At 40.3% G+C, this 17676-nt stretch overlaps 1 protein-coding gene across 4 annotated transcripts in view; it reads left to right on the top strand.

The window, feature by feature from the left end:
* The window catches only part of LOC108597289 (uncharacterized protein DDB_G0284459), a 32305-nt gene extending 14756 nt beyond the window's left edge, over positions 1-17549 (top strand). Inside the window, exons 3-8 of one of the 4 annotated variants that reach the window (XM_017983763.1) lie at positions 3543-3611; positions 12190-12242; positions 13340-13409; positions 14726-15271; positions 15326-16090; positions 16150-17549. In XM_017983763.1, the coding sequence (XP_017839252.1) occupies positions 3543-3611; positions 12190-12242; positions 13340-13409; positions 14726-15271; positions 15326-16090; positions 16150-16377 (1731 nt within the window). In that variant the 3' untranslated portion in view covers positions 16378-17549. The remainder of the gene's footprint in view (positions 1-3542; positions 3612-12189; positions 12243-13339; positions 13410-14725; positions 15272-15325; positions 16091-16149) is intronic. The other 3 variants (XM_017983764.1, XM_017983765.1, XM_017983766.1) reach the window with 3 other exon arrangements.
* Positions 17550-17676: the final 127 nt, after the last annotated feature.

Genomic DNA, 17676 nt, shown 5'->3' with positions numbered 1-17676 from the left:
TATTGCCTGTGTATTGTTTGTTCCCATGCTAACTAGTTAAGTATTTTAGCTTAGGAATTTCCCATAACAGTTTGTAGTACGTTTCGTTTGGACTCGCGAGGCTGCCGTTCACGTTGATCACGTTGCCAACTTCCGTGACGCTTTAATAGCGCTAAGTATGGCGCATGCGCACCGTGTGGACTCCACTTGATTTATGGTAGAGTTGCAAACACGTCCATCTGCACCATAAGCAGCTGCAAATGAGCCACAGGCTGCAGTCTGGAGGCTGGAGTCTGAGCAAATCTCAAGCTATGTAAATGGCCAAAGGTTTCCCAAGAACTCGCACAGGCTAATTGAAGCTGCAGCTGTGGTATCGATTTAGCTGTGCCACCAACCAGCCACCCACTCAGTCAGTCAGTCAGTCAGTCAGTCAATCAGTCAGTCGCTGCAGCTGCTGCTCGCAAATTCGCTAAATGGGCAACGCGATTATTCGCACAAATATGCCAAGAGCCGAAGCTGCAGGCTTCAGAGCCAGGCTTAGTCAGCAGCTGCATCCCCAGGAACTTTTGTTGTCATCAGAACCCAGTCACGTTCGTCTACGTTCAGCTGCGTGGATGCCGCGCTAATGTCGCCGTCGTCGTCGTCGTCGTTGCAGTTGCAGCAACAAAAAGTTCATTGAACGTTGTGCAATTTATTTGCAGTCGTCGTTTCTTTGGTTTGTTTATTTATTTATTTGTTGCTCTCTGGTTTCAACTGCAGCAGCTCCAGCTCAGCTGTGTGGCAGTTGCAGTTGCACATGCGCAGTCTTTGTTGTGTCGCACGTAAACTGCGTGTGTGTGTGTGTGTGTGTGTGAGGCAATAAAGCGAAAAATGTAGCTGTGATCTTTAAATACTCAGCAATTGATTTTGTACTATGGGATAGTTTGTTTCTATAGCAGACAGATCAGCTTAGGTATAGACTAACAAACAAATAGTTAATGCTAATTATTAAATAAAATCAAATCAACTTAGTCAGAATGATAAATATTGAATTTCATTTAAAATACTCAGCAATTGAGCACAGAACTGCTTAGGCAGCATATACTTAATAATAACTATTAAATGTTTAATCAAATCATTGCATGAGTGTTCAAATTTCATTTAAATTAAATTTCTTATATTGCTTTCTAGCTAACTCTTTTCTCACAGTGTAATCTGCTGCTCTTGGCTGATCTTTTTACATGTCTGTAAGCCATGAAATGGACTCCACTTTACCCACTCTGCGTCTGCGTAATTTCCTGCCACAAATCATCGCATATTCATTCTTAAGGCCGCCGCCAGGCTTTTGGCTTATATGTTTATATTAACTGGCATGCATTAATTTGTTTAAGCCGACTCGACCGCAACTGATTGCAACTAACAATTTGTCAATTGCGCAAACAAAATACAATATTGACTCGTTTTTTTGTTTTTTGTTAAGTCATAACCATTACTTTTACAACTTCCCCAACAAATTGTGCAGTGTTTAAGTCAAATATTTTATGAGCCGCGTTGTTGTAGTTGCTGCTGCTGTTGTTTTGTTTTTACGATGCCACTTAAAATTTTGTTGTCAGCGCGCAACTTTGTCAAACCGAAAACTATGGACTTGGTCTGGAGCTAATAAGCTGTCACCCACAGTTCGTTCCCGCTCCGCAACTGACCGTAAAATGTCGCCAACTCCAATTATGAAAACTGTCATTGCCACTTCCTGCTTACCGCCCACAAGCTCCACAAGCTCCACAAGCTGCGCAAGCTGAATGCCATATGCGGATCCCATTGTTGCCCGCCAGCTACGAATACCGCATTCAAAGCTACAAAAAACACAAAAGATCTTTTATTTTTTTCTCTACTCTGTCTATGCTCTATGCTCAGCTGAGCAAGTGTACGCTACAGTTCGTGCCACAGTTTGTTGCATGCCAGCCAGCCAGCCAGCCTTAGTGAATTATTGTCCATGCACACCTGCAACGAGCTTTGCCAGTCCGCCTATCGCGTGAGGATTAAGCCAACTTATTGTTGTGCATTGTGCTCCAAAATTTATAAAAACGCGCAGCACCTCAATAATTTGATATTTCTTTTTTTTTTTCTTTTTGTTACACCTTAAAGCCATTTAAACAACGACAGCCACATAAATTAATTTAAATCGCTGCGCATTTGAGACTGTGCACGACATCGCATATAGTACTATATGCTGGCTTTTGTTCGACTCTTAACTGATGGCGGCAATTATACGTTTGATATATGCAAAGGTCCTTGAATTCAACTTTTAATTAGAGCTTGGCATTTATTTTTAGAGCGCCAGGCAAAGCTTTAAACAAATTATTAATTATACGTAAGCAGTTTATTTGATTTAAGTGACAGCTTAAACTGCAAACATTGCTTATGACTAACTTAAGCGCAGCTCACTGTTTTTTAGCTCTTCATTGCTTTGCTTAATGCTAAACGCTTGCAAATTAGTTAGCGCTTTAATTAGAATTGACGTTTTGTTTATGCTGCAGCAACTGAAATTAGAATTTTAAATTTCAAGCATTGATCAATGTCAATCAAAGTGTTTTTAAGCTACAAGCGAAATTTGTGGCCATTGGTAGCTTTGAAAGGCTTTAATTAGAATTATAAATCCCAATGATTTAATTCTTTAAATTAGAATTCTAAATCGCAATGAATTCCAATTTAAAAAAAAAAATTCTACAAACAAATGTGAATATTTTAGTCCTATAAACTTCAAATAAAGCTATGACAAATATTGCTCTATAGCTTGTAAAAGAGTAGAAAGAAGAAGTTCTATACATATATTTGCTTGTGTATTTATTCTAATATTGTATGCCCCATGTTAACGAACTATTCCGCTTTGAAAGGCTGCAAAAAAGTTTTATAGACAAATAAATATTTTGAAAATATTTTAAAAATTATAAATGCAAAGATTTAAGTAAAAGTTATTGATGAAGACTAAAAAATATTTTGAAAATATTTTAAAAATTATAAATGCTTAGCTTTAACTAAAAGTTATTGACCAAAAGTATTTCAAAATATTTTAAAAATTTTAAATGCTAAGCACTTTAACTAAAAGTTATTTAATTTACAATGAAGTTGTGACTGAGGCTTAGTTGTAATGTATAATTTACTTTTATTGTGTAAACATTGTATAATGTTGCATACCATTATCATATTGTTAGTCTTAGCAAGCGTTTACTGTATTTATATGCCTCAATGTATATGCCACATGTTTCATGTACTAAGCGCGCTTTCATTATTTACAACTGTACGGCAATATTTGGTTGTGATTAATCTTTGTTTAACTATCACACACACACACACACCCATGCACAACACACACACACACATAAAACGCATTACACATACGCCGCTTTGGTTCATTTGGTACACACACAAACTGAAACACACTGCTTACTATATAGCTGGGATCAAATCTGTATATGCACATCAACTTAGCGTACCCCCCTCACACTCTCTCTCTCTCTCTCTAGGTTTATGCCTTTTATGCTTTAGTTTTGCGTTTCGTTTCTTTTTATTGTTACGTTCTCTTGCAGGATTTATTGGAAAAGCGCATTATCGAAGTTGAAGGCGCGCTGCTGCGTTTGCAGGAGCAATTCCAAAATGTGAGTATAAACTCCAGGCAAGCGGATACAGCTGCGTACAGAGAGCAACAATTTTAATTTCCTGTGGTCGAAAGTTTTGGTGATGCCTTCGGTTTACATCATTCGAATTGGGCGCAGTCATTTGAGCTGCTGTGGTTTGCGCTGTGGTCAGCGCTGGGACCGGAACTAAAACCGTGTCAGGCAAATGGTAACAACCAAATACATGGGAGCAACGCCTGGGCTACAGTAATTAAAAGTTACAGGCTTTAATTACATGCATTGAGCAAATGAAATTATCAAAAAACATGTAGACTACAGAATTGTTGTTGCTGCCGCTCAATCTGCAGTTAACCCAAGTTTAATGGCCGGAACCCAAACGTTAGGCATACGCATTGCCGGCTTTAGGTAATTGAATTTGATAACAGGCCACAATGCTGAGCTACTGCTGCCTCGAGCGGCTACCCCCCAGTGTGGAGCAGGAGGCTAGGAAAAAAGTAAATGGGACAACGAGTTAAATGCGTCAAGTTTATGGTGTGAAAAGGCGCAGCGTGCGGCCCCAAAATAACTTTGCTCTTGGCCAATGATATCCGGCTTGGAATTGCTGACGCCCGTTCGCCCCAGCAAAAGGCAGCACAGGAAGTGCTGGAGACAAAAGTACACATAGCTATAGATATAGAGACAGAGGGGAGTGGCTTTCGCCTTGGCAGCCAAAGGAGCAAAGCGCACAATTTATGAGCCTGGCAATGGCAATGGCCTCTCCCACCTCCACTCCCCCAATGCTCCAGCAGTGCTCGCTCCACACTGCTCGTTATCACTGCCTGCCGCGCCTTCGCTTAAAGCCGCATGCATGGCAATCCGATTATTTTGGGCCGTATGCGCATTTTTTTTTCGCTGCTGCTCTTTGCAGACTCTGTAGAAGTAAAGCAAAGCGGTCTGTTAGTTGAGTGCGGCAGCTAAACAACAGAACTCATCTAAGTTTTCGACTTAGCCATTGCCAATTCGCATTTGAGCATTTAGCCATAAGTCAAAGCTTGTTTACGAATATTCAGTAAATAAATATTGCTTTACTCTTAATATAATCAATGATTATAATATATGAAATATTTCAATAGACAATTCACAGAATTAATAAAGTTGCTGTCAACATGACTTACAGCTTATTGAAATATTATAAATTTCAACAATTAGATATTCATTTTCTATTGAAAAAGTTTAATTAGATATTCATTTTTTATTGAAATATTATAAACATAGTTTCATTCTTTACTATTTACAATCTATTCGGCAGCACTGAGTTGGTTTATTCTATTTTATCTGCAGCGTCTCTGCAAGTCGTTTGTGCCTCACTTGCCGCGCATTCTTTTTGCCTTTTGAGTGCGACTTTTGCTGCTGCTGCTGCTCGACAATATTTCTGCACTTTATCTGTCTGTAAATAACGATTAACTATGTTGCTGCCAACGCCAACATTTCTTAGCTATCCCCAACTACAAATGTCCTTTGGTTTCACTTAGACTTAGGACTCGAGCGCTTGTCTGCCGTCAGCGGCACGCCCGCTGTGTATGAAGGTTTCAATGTGTGCTGCTTTATTGTTATTGGCGCATCAGTGGCTCGTCGACTTGTCGTCTCAGCCAAAAGTGTGAATGTTGCAAAATGCTGTGGCATGGTCATGGCCATGTGGCACTGCAATAAATGGGCACGATTCAATGAATATCCATCTTATGATTCGCTATGCTCTTATCGCGCTCATCTGTTTCTAATTTGAGCCAGCACACGAAACGCCCCAAACTAAGTGGATTGGGTGCTGCTGCTGCGGCGGCTGGTGGCAGAGCGTTGTGGCAAGTACTCGCATTACTTTGTATATGAAATGTAATTGATTCGCATCTGATTACAGCGCTGCTTGGGCTAACACTAATGGACATTATCAATTGTCTGAGCAGCGCAGACCACAGACGACTGCGGTCTGGCATTGGATTAATAATAAATTATTGATTATTGTGCAGTAGCAGCAGCAGCAGAGCAAAGTTGCCTAAGATAATTAAGTAAATGAAGTAAATTGGCAAAGGTTCCATAAGTAATATAAAATAAATATTTAATTAAATTTCGAAATTATTTAGAGCAATGGAATAATTTTATCCTTTTGAGTTAATTTAATTAAATTTCGATAGCATATTGCTTACAATTTACATCAAAATTTGTTGAACAAATGGCAACGATTTGAACTAAAGCAAAGCAATAAGTCGTACCAATTGGAATTAGCTTTGGTTATACTTATTTAATTAAATTTCGATAGACAAAACTTTGTTGATGTGTCCATACGGACAAAAGCGATGAAATAATTCCAATCAATTGGACTTGCCTTTCAGTTTGTAAACTTTATATTAATATATTTAGTCTGGAATTATATATTCGATGCCACTAATTTGATTTTGCTGTAAGCGCTCTTGAGCTTTCATGCTTGGCAATTCATGTTGCAACTGTCAGACATAACCTCAATGCTCTACCACCAGCAGATTTCATTTTATTGTGCGTTGCATTGTTCAGTGTTGCACTTGAGCTAAATGTTTCGCTTTTGTAGCCATAGACAACTTGAAAGTTTAGCATCTTTATGGCAACACAGGATTCATACTTCAAGCACTTGACAGGTTCAAGCTCTTAACCCAACTCAAATTGCTGACAGCTGCTTGTTTTTGTTGTTGTTGTTGTATTTGGCTATTTAGTTACAAACAGCTGAGCTAGAGTGAGTTTCATATGACATTTAATCCTTTTGGAGAATTGTTCAGTTCAAATATTTAGCTACGAAATTAGAATTGCTTGAACAGCAAAGAAAACAAAGAGTGTCAAAAAAAAAAACAAACTCATAGGGATTTGTGTTTGTTTGTCTGTGTACTTTTCATCAGTGATAAATCAACAAGCCCGAGCAAGCGGAAAATGCAAACGACGCATTTGCTTTTTTCACGAAAAGGGATTGGATTGGGCGCGCTCTGGCCATTTGCTAATGAAGTCCAATTGCTAACACGAGAGAGGCTGCCAAACATTTTTGAAGCCAATTTATTAGGCTTGCAGCTTATGCCGCAGCACGCAGCCCGAGGCGACGCCAACTAGAGCGCACGTGCTCAATTTTTAATTCAGTCTCAATAAAAAATTCGCGTCTTAATAAGCATAAGAGCGTGAGCGGCAGATAGCACATAAAAGCGAGCGGAAAGAATACAGAACTGTCACTGTCAAGCGACTTGGGGCGTGCACTTGGAGTTTTTGAAGTTGCAAGACTGGGGCGCCGCCGCTCAAGTGGCACTTGCAACAGAAGAGGCGAGCTTTTGCCTCGGCCAAACGAAGTAGCAACATGCGCACATTTTTATTATCAACAGCCATGCCACAGCTTCATCATCATCATCATCATCATTAGTAGCAGCGTAACTCTGTCCAACGTTGAATTGCTAATAATTTTGTGACAAACGTTTTGATGGCTCACTCACTCGGAAATGAAGACGCTGTGGCAAGCTGCACATTGCCTCAAGGGCAGACGCCCCATGGAGCGTGCGTTTCCCCACTTGATTGAATGGCAGCGCCCAAGCCAAGTTGATTCCGTTTAGAGCATGTCCCTTGCCCAATTAAACATTTTTTTCATTCCACGCTGTCACTCTCTCTCTCTCTCAATCTCTTTGAGACTTTGAGGGCGCGTCTTATAGCGCTGCACTTAAAAGGCAATTAGTTAAAGGCTAAATGTATCGTATAATTTAATTTTAGCACAAGACTAGCAGCTAATGCAGAGATTACGCGTTTGCTAATTAATTGGAGAAGTAAGCAGCGAATTGCTAAGCAACTAAAGAAAGCAACTGATATAATTCGAATTTCTTTTTGCTCATTAGTGATTAAGCAAAATTCAATGCTTATAACTTTTTGTTATGCAAAGTTGCTGCTCATCAATTGCTATCCAAAGTTCCTTGGTTAGAGATATGCAAACAAACAACACAAAGCCGCTTTAATCCCCGAGTTACGTCTTTAGGGTAGGTCGTAGCTATTGTTGTGCCACAAATTCTAAGCTCATGTCGCAATATTGTTGCACTTCCTCCTACCCTTGAGCACTTTAAATTCCACCCTCTATTAATGAATGAATATATTTTTATGCGCTATGGCTGTACTATAGGCAATACCTTGACCCTTTTGCTTTGGGCACTGGCTGATGATTCATACGCCCACACCAGTCGAATTATGAATGTTCAAACTACCACCACTATATATATAGTACTGTACGATATGTGCAAACCCCTTGACAAAAAAAAAGTGCAATGCAATTAATTTCAGCGCTTTATGTGCAAGTAAAAGAAATTTCGCGAATTTCGCATGGGTGGGGGTGGAAGTAAAGCTTGCATAGCGCTCTATAGATCACCCCTAGCGCTGCTTGTGCTACAACCCTAAGTCACATCTGCAAAATGTTTGCATTGCCGTTGCTATCTGTCCATCATGGTAAATGCTGCTCCTGCTGCTGTTCCCATTTCCTCAACAACACTGTCAACGTTTTTTGATGTTGCTGCCGTCGCGCTTCATTAAATTAAAAACAGCCAATTGCCATTGCCATTGCCAGCGAGTAATACATCAAAAACCAACTCTATGCTGGGTTGGAGTTGCTACTCGCCGCTCAGCGGATGCCGGCGCTGATCCCCTCTCCCCCAGCAGCTGAGGGATTGAGAGCGCAGCTGCTCGAAGCTCTCGCGCTGCCTGCGGCGAATTCACAGGCGCGCGCTCTCGCTCTCAGCTCTCGCTTTAGGGTTGGTTTCGCTTGCTCCTCTGTCCATTTTTAGTGCTACGCCGGCTGTTTGTTGGCAACGTCTGCCCAAATATAAAAAGAAATATTTGTCTAACGCTCGCGTCCGCTATTTTTTCACTTTTATTTCTCAGAAATTATAACTTTGGCTCTAATTTAAGTTACGCTTTCGGGTTGGTTTTGCTTTTTTTATGTTGGGTTACCCCAATGTTGTCGCCAGCGCATTTTTTGTTGTCTGCCTGGCTGCCCAACCTACTCCAAGACTACGCCGTAGTTTGTTTGTGTCTGTTTGGCTTTTTTACCTAAAGAGCAAATGCTACCGGTTGCTGTTGTTGTTCGCTTGTTATTTTTACGCTTTTGTGGCCACAAAGCTTAGAAGAACTTTGCACAAATTTCAAACCAGTGAAAGATAAACAAGCATATCAAGCCACAAGAGCAAGCACATTGATATTTATATAATACAAACTGAAATGGTAAGACATCAATACAAATTGAAAACGCATTTGTTTGCCCTTTTATCTGATTATTTTGTTGGACATTTGCCCTGCACAACTTCAAGTTAGGCAAGCAAAAGTTTGAAATTATATTAAAAAGAAAGTAAGTTGATATATATTGGTTAGAACTTTGTTATATATACGACTTGACAGCGAACAAAGCAAATAAAAGAAAATTCTTCAATTGCTCTAAAATGTAAAAGAAAGTAATATATGTTGCTATGCCTAAATATTTGAAATTCTTTACGCATATTTTGTACCAAAATTAAATGCTTAAATTCAAAACTTTTAGCAATGAACATAAGCATTAAAATTGCATTAAAAATTATTACTTACTTGCAAAGATTTCTTCGTTTAATATTTGTTAAGAAATGTTAAACATTTATCTAAACGTAGATTCAAATATTTGGAGTTCTAACGCATATTTTACTCAAAATTAAATGCTCAAAATCAGGACTTATATAAACATTAAAATTGAATACAAAATTCGCTGCTTTAATTTATAAAAATCTTCCAAAATTATTTCTTACTTGCAAAGATTTCTACGTTTAATATTTATAAATAAATGTTAAACATTTATCTTCATTTATCTTCAAGCTCACCTTGCCTGCAAATCTGCGTCTTATTCATAACTTGGAACCCCCAACATTTTCACATTTCTTAATGCTTTCCACCCACTATGGCACGCCCACCCGCTGCTCAATCTGCCATGTTAATTAATAATGAGCATGTTCATATTTTGTTAGGCATTTCAAAAACACCAAATCCATCAGCTTTTCAGCATTTCCATTTTATAATAAACCAAGTAAAATATTTTTAACGGGGGTTGTAAGCTGTTGTTATTATTGTTGCCCCAGCTCGAGTTGCGGGTGCAAATGATGCTGTGATCAGCTGCAACCCCCCAGCAGCAGCAATTGTTGTGTGCCTGACACGAGTGCAACATGTTGCCGGGATTTGCTTTTTTAAGTCTGTGCACCCTTAAAGCATTTTGTTATTTATTTTTTGTTTTTGGGCTGCTAATTGAAACTTATGGCGAGGCTAACACTCGACGCAGTTTGGCTGTTATTAATTAATAAGCAAGTCTTGTTCGATTCAATAACTTTATCAATGGGCGCGCCACCCCCTTTTGCGCCCCCACAACACAACACAGTGGCGCTCGTTTTATGACAATGAATATTTATGCGCTTGCCTCTTGAATGTGAAATGTGGCACAAGATTGTGGGTGCAGTAACCAACAGCTGTTGGCAGCCGTGGCAGTTGCCCAAAATAGCATTGGGCTCAAAGCTTGGGGAAGCTTCTGCTTCTGTGTGTGTGTGTTTGTTGGGCTCTAATTTTATTAACACGTTCATCATGCTATGCTATGCCTTTGCCACTGGCAGTGGCACACACAAGTGGCGCCTTGGCTCCACCACCACCCACCACCCTCCACCCACCAGCCGCACTTGTCTGCCGGCAATCAGTCTGCCACAGCAGGCTGCTTTAGTCATTTGGCGCCTGATTTCTGTATGCTCCACCACGAGCCCAGCAACTTGCCACAGCAATGAAAGAAAGAGAGGGGGAGAGTTTGATGTTTGCCGCTTTCTTTTTGTTAATATTGCAGCGCGGCTGTTGTTTGCCTGATGTCGGGCGAATTAATAAAAATTATTGCATATATAAATTTGTAATTTTGTATGAGTTGCTTACAATTTTTTTGTTTTGTCTGGCACTATGGCACATTTGGGAGTTTTATTTGACGCGTGCTTTGGCGCTTTAATGTGAGTCTAAGTTAGTCTACTGAGACTTATAGTTGACATTATGCTAAGCAGACAATTTCAAGCATATAGCTCATCAAATAAAGTTAATGCTGCAGGCTATAAAAAGTTAAGACAGTTGCAGAAATTAATGCAACTGCTTTTAAATTAATCAGAAGTTTTGTTGAACAAAAGTATAAAAGTTGAACAGCAGAATCTTAAGTTCCATTAAGTGTATTTTAGATTATTATGGCATATGGAATTTTTAATTTCCTGCAGCCACCAATTCAATATTCTAAAGTTTATATAAAACAGATGAATCTTAAGTCCCATAAAGTGTATTTTAGCTTGAGCAATATTATATTGCATATAACAAATGTTGTATCGCTCGAGTTTGTGTTTCTAGAATTTAAATTTAGTTTGGAATTTTTAATTTTCTGCTGTCTTCAGTTCTATAGTCCAAAGTGTATATAAAGCTGGCAGCATCCAACTTTGTCTCTATTGTTGTTCAAGTAAATTAATGCATTGCACACATTTTACAAATATTTTAATAAATTGTTGTTGCTTCTACCCTTATTCAAATCAAAGGCAACAACTTTTGTGGAATTTAAATGAAAAATAAGTGTGCATAGCTCTTATTAAATAGCTATTTAGCTTGAGTTGAGCATTTGTTGCTGTTGTAAATTATTGGCCACGATTAAGAGCTAAACGTGATTGCTCTAATGCTTATTTAATGCCTAATCTTGTTGATGGCCATGTTGACGAGCTGCTGGGTTCGGTACCATTTGCACTTGAGAGTGTTGCTGTTGTCATTCATTATATTTACACTAAACCAAACGATTTATTGTTCGTCTGGGGGCACTTGCAACACAGACACACATAGAAAGACAGACGGACAGACGAACTGAGTGTGTGTCTGTATGTTCGTCACGTCACACAGATGGAATCGTCGTGATGTTACTTTTTATCGATTACCATTTTAACGCCAAAACAGCAGCAGCAGCAGCAGCAGCAGCAGCTAAAGCTTGAAGGTTGTGTAGAGCAGACCAAGCTGGGAGCTCAGAGCTGGAGCTGGGAGCTGTAGCTGTTGTCTAGCGGCTGCTATTCTATGCCGGTTGTTGACTCTGCCTGATTTATTGTTGCATGCAACAGCGCGCGTTGGCATAGCTGCTGTTGCTGTTGTTGTCGCTCTTGTTCCGCATTCTCCTCCATATAGAGACTAAAGCGAGTGTGTGGAAGCGGGTGGGAGGTTTGCATGTAACTAGCATTTAGTCTCTGCGCTTTGTCTGCTCCGACCGACACACCTCGCCTCGCCTCGTCTCTCATCAATTTCAGTTAACCTATGTAATAACTACGCTCGACTCACGCCGCTCCCTCTCTCTCCACCCCACACCGAAAGTAATTTATTTCTTTTTTGTCACTTTCTCATCAACTGTCGGCGCATTTGTAAGTTGAGTTCACTTTACTGATTGTGATATCTTTGAACAATTAAATTGTCTCTCTTAATCATCGTCAAAGTGCACTAATTTATTGTATTTCATTACTTTTGCCAATTTCATTTCACTTTATGTTTCCTTCATTGCCTTTATTTCGTTCCCATGCACTTTTTCCAGAACCAATGCGGGTCACCAATATTCGAGCAGGAATTGCGTGAACAAATTGAAAAGTAAGTAATAAATACCATTTATTTTTTATTATTTTTATCACTCTATTAACTGTGCGTGTGTGCGTATGATAACTTCCGTTTAAATTGAACGAAATTCTTTGAGCTTCTGTAACTGTGCGCGCTGCTGTTTTTCCTGGCTGGCCATAAAGCATTTTCCACAACATAGAGCAGCAAAATAATAAATAGAATGCAAATGAGCTTGCCATGCAAATGATATAGTATACTTAAATTTAAATGTCTGCATACAAAGCTTATGTTTTATGCAAAAACTAAGCCATAAACAAAAGCTGTAATGCCAAGACTCGAGCTCTATATACATATGTATATATTTATATTTTGGCACACAGCATGAAAATGCATTTTCATTCGCTGCCTTTGCCACATAATTATGCAATTTAAGCAAAAGGATTTGCAACATAAAGTACGCAAATATATCATACCAGAGAGAGAGAGAGAGAGTGGAGCATGGAAATTCGTGACTTAGAACGCCTCCAACGCCATTACGCACTCAGAGTTTAAGACGCGGAGTAGTCTTGGTCTTGGCCGTTGCCAAGTTAACGGCATTGAATGCAATTTTCCAAATTACTGAGCGCAACAGCAGGAAGCATTTATTTGCAGTCAGCCAGCTCACCCCAGAGCGTAGAACTGGGAGAGCGAGCTGGAGAACCCAGCATTAGCCATTAGAAACATGCTTCGAAAGAAAAACCCATCAATCAGTCGCTGCTGACCGCAACAGACGTGCGCAGCACCCCACACCCAACTCACTCTTTCGCTCTAGTAATTACGGCAATTCAAATTCGCGCTTAGTTTCGATTGCAACACACACACACGCACAAATGTCTGGCAAATCAGTTGCCAAGTTAACAGCAACTTTATTCACATTTATAACAAATTCATTTTCCATTTTGTTGCCAACTTGTTTTCATCAAAATATTTTACTTTATTCTTTTTTGTGTCTCTGTGTATTGTTCACTCGCTTGCTGCCACACACCTGCCATACACACAACAACAATCACACCAACAACATCACCAACAACAACACCAACAACAACAACAACACCAACAACATCAACCTCAACAACTCGTCTGCCTTGCAGCATGAATCGCATTATGAAATCCAAAGAACGCAAACAACTGCAGACGTGCCGGGATCACAAGGCACTACAGGTATGTACTCTATATGCTATAGTCCCATCCAACAGACTCCAACTGTGCCACGTTGTTGATTATATTTTTCATAGCTATTGCTATTGCTAATGTGCTCCGCTTGCTTAAACGCCAAGGGGACACTTACCACGAGGGTGGTTTGAATATTAAATGCAGTCGCTTATTCATCATTTGGGCTCTTTTAGCTATTTTGTTCCTTAATCTGAAACTTTATGCTGACATTTGTTAATCTACGCATTTCCGCCAAAAGTATCGTATGTCACTTTATTTTGAAATTGAGATTTTTTTGCATAGACAGTCGCTTATTATCTGCCAAAATATTATAATGATCAGAAAGTGAAACACTTTTCTCAGAATTATCTAAATTTATGTTGCTACTTATTTTCAAATCTACGCAATCCTATTTACTACCTAGCTCTAATCAAAAGTTAATCTCATAAATTCATGCTATGCCAAAACTGTCGTAAACTTATGGAACCGCCCCCCGTCCAAGTTGCAACAGTGCGCAGCATGTGGAAAAAAAAACAATTTGCACTGCGAGTTTTTCCGCTTTGGTTTTTTCATGTTTTGCGTTTTTCTCTTGGCTCTTGGCTCCAAAGTTAAAGTTGAAGTTGCGTTTGGGAAAGCGTAAAATGAAAACGAAGACGCCAAGTCATAAATAAACGCATAAATTCATTTTTAAGAACAATGTATCCCCTTGCTGCCATTTCGGCGCATACAAATTGTCGCTTATCTGAGACTGAGCAACTGAAACTGAAGTTGAAATTGTTTTTGCGCCACGAGTTTGGTTTGTTTTTTTTTTTTTTTGGCTTCGCTTGTTGTACATTTTGTGAAATTGATTGAGCGTTTGCATTAGAGACGCTTCAATGCGCCAAAGCGTCGGCATCTTTTCATTATACACGTTGATGCCACCAGTCTGAGACTTACTTGCCACATACAGCACGCAGTGGGTGGCAAGTAATGGCTGCAAAGGCTTAGCCAAGAAATTGAATGGCTTTAACTGTAGCTAAAGCCAACTAATTTTTTTTCCAATCTTTTTTTTCTCGAATTTGTTAAAGCGACTCTAATGAGCGCCAAGGTTTTAACCACATTCAAATGCTGCATTGACCTTCGAGTCGGCTAACAAGTTGTGTACTCGATCAATTTGTGGTCTGAACTGGGGGCTGAGATTGAGTGTGAATGCATTTAGCACTTGAGCTCTAAATTTGTGTGATAAATGATGTTGCGACCCTCGTCAGTGCAGCTGTCAGTGCAAGGCCCTGGCTACTGTTAACAGTGCTGTTAACTAACAGAGTCTCCATCTTTCTTTTTTGCAGACACGCTTTGCACGGCAGGAGAGTCTGCTGCACTCGATGCAGCAGGAGAATCGCGCGCTCTTGACTCGCATACGTCAGTACGAGCATTGCCTGGACGATGTGATGCGCAAGGTGGTGGACGCCATTGTGGCCGAGGACAATTTGCGGGACGAGGTCAGCATGCTGAAGGGTCGCGTGCGTGATCTGGAGGCGCAGAATGCAGCGCTGTCGGCGAGTCCGGTTAAGGGGCGTGACGAGGGCTACTGCACCATGAGCAGCGGCCAGCCGCAGCCCTCGAACGGGCATCTGGAGGACTTGCCCGAGGAGCCAGAGCAGTGGCTGCTGCCCGCTGAGCCCTGCTCCACCGAAATGGAAGACTGGAGCATGTCGCAGGAGGAACTGGCTGTGATAACCTTTGACGACGAGCGTGAGCAACATCAACAGCAGCTGCTGCAGCGTCGAAAGCGTGAGCAGGACTGGCTTTGGCCCTCCGCCGACTTTATCAATTCAACAACCGTAGAGACTGACTCCGTGGCCGATGGCATTGCTCAGCTGCTGCAGCAAAAGGTGCGTCCGCTCAATCTGATTATAAAACATAAGCTTACACCATTATTATTGCAGCTTGTCTACTCGGAGGATGAGGAAGTGGCCTGCACAGACTTTACCAACGATTTTTATAAGCTGGTCAACATACGCTCCAACTCCTCGCGCAGTTTGTTCTCCTATCTTGAGGGCGAAACGGACGATGAGGACGAAGATGATGATGATGAGGAGGATGATGAACAGGACTCCAGCATGTCGGAAAGTCAAGCCAAGGCGCGCGTCAGTCCCACGCCCAGCGAGGCAGGACGTGCTCAGCTCACCAGCTGCTCCAGCAGCGAAACGGACGAGCTATCGCCTACGCAGCCAGCGCCGCAAGAGCCGCTGCCCGTGGAGGAGGAGCATGACTATGCTGTCATTGAAGAGTGTCGACGTCGTGTCAGCGACATTGAAATTGAGGATGTGCCCATGATTAACATGGCGCAGGCTGTGGCGCCTTTGAACGAACAGCAATGCATAGCACAAATTATTAAAACGGAGCTGCGTCGACCGCCGCATGTGCTGGTCAAGTCCAAGTCGGTGCTGGAGGATCAGGAGCCCAGCTGCATTTTGCGCCACAATCAGCGACGCGAGCTGGAGTCCAGCGTGGTGCGCAGCGACAGCATTAGCTGTGCTCTGATGGCCAAAATGTCCAAAGAGCCACCGCCCTCGCCATCTGTGGTCTCCAAGCTAAAGGAGCGCATGCTGCAGCGGCATGCGCCGCCCTCTAATTCCTGGCGTCGCAGCAATGGCTGGAAGCGTGTCACATCGCCAGTGCAGGCCGCAGCGCTTGTTTCACCAAAGAAGGTAAATCTATAGTTAGCTTTGAAGCTTTGGAATTTTTAATTAAATTTTCGGCATTGCAGGAAACAAAGTCAACGGATTTGCCAAAGAGCCACAAGGCACAGCCCACCCGCATACCAACATGCATCAACTCCACATCCACTTCATCAACCAACTCCAATTCGTCAACGCCCTCGTCACCTTCGCCACAAACGACGCAGAAGCTTGCAACGCAGCAGCAGCAGCAGCAACCGCAACGTAAATCCAAAATTCCTCCGCCAGTTCCCGTGCGACGTTCCTATGCAAGTTAAGAGACGCCCCCAACGCAAAATTTCAAGCATAGGCATAAGGCCTATACAACGTTAGAGTGAAGCCTTTAGGCAAAAGTATTTTTTGTAATTGCTGAAAGGGAAAGGAAAACAAAAAGCAATCTGGGCGGCGAAATGCGCTCCTCAATAGATATATAAATATATATATATACTATATACTTATATTGAAAAAGATTTAAAAAGACTAAATTGTGATATATTCAAACTAAAAACAGAAGCAGAAAGTTGAGCAAACTTATACTGTATTCACGAATACAAACATATTTATATTGTACTATATAATAAGTATTTTGAGCATTATTATTGCGAATACCTCTGCTCGACACGCTCTATACGGATTTTGTAGAGTGTCGCCTCGTAGCAGCCAAGAGTTGTGTTCCCAAATTGCATTTCCAACTGATAAGAAATCTCTGTAAAACTCCATAGCTACTACTATAAACAATATTTGGAATAGCCAAAGCTTTGGGCAGCTACACTGCTCAAAGTCAAACAGAATAATATAAAATTTCAAAAACAAACTTTTCCTAAAGAACTTTAACTTTACTGCAGTAATAATAATTATAAAAGTAAAAATGTAGTCTTCCGCACAAAAATTTATATGAATATATATATATTATAGTTGATAGATAACAGCGGCAGTTTATAGAGAGAAAGATAGAGAGTTTGTATTACCCGACAGTTGGAAATTTGTATAATAAACGGTGAAATAATTTAGACATCTTTACAATACCATATGAAAGTATGTATATGTATATGTATGGTTTCGATACGAACATAAAACAAACGACAACAATAAATTGTAAATAGTATATAGCATATAGTTATATATATATAAACCTACTATTTAGACATCCAAGTCACTGACGAACCTCTTCTACTAAACACTCTAGTTAGTCTCTCTAAGTAGCCACGATGTGAGCCCAAAGCGTCTGCAAAACAAAATCAACAAGTGCAGATGAATCTATAATTGGCGGCTTGTTTTGTTTGCAACACATCCTAAGTATGAGTTACATATATACATAAGTACATAACACACTACTATATATACACCCGATAGCAAACGCACTACGCTCGACAAAAATGAGAAATTATTAATTTAGATTCGTATAAACATTATAAATGTATTTTCTTAGCGTAGCAAGTACAAAAATAAACGAAACAAAAAGAGTTATGAAAAATATAAATTATTAAACCAACCATAAATGTTTGTTTGTAAAATAATTAAGACTACACTTACAATACATAAATATTACAAAATTAGCTTACACAAAATACAAATTT

The sequence above is a fragment of the Drosophila busckii genome, chromosome 2R, assembly GCF_011750605.1.
Source record: "Drosophila busckii strain San Diego stock center, stock number 13000-0081.31 chromosome 2R, ASM1175060v1, whole genome shotgun sequence".
NCBI classification, from domain to species: domain Eukaryota; kingdom Metazoa; phylum Arthropoda; class Insecta; order Diptera; family Drosophilidae; genus Drosophila; species Drosophila busckii.
Note: the sequence above shows the minus strand (reverse complement) of the source record. Positions and strands in the feature narration are given on the sequence as shown.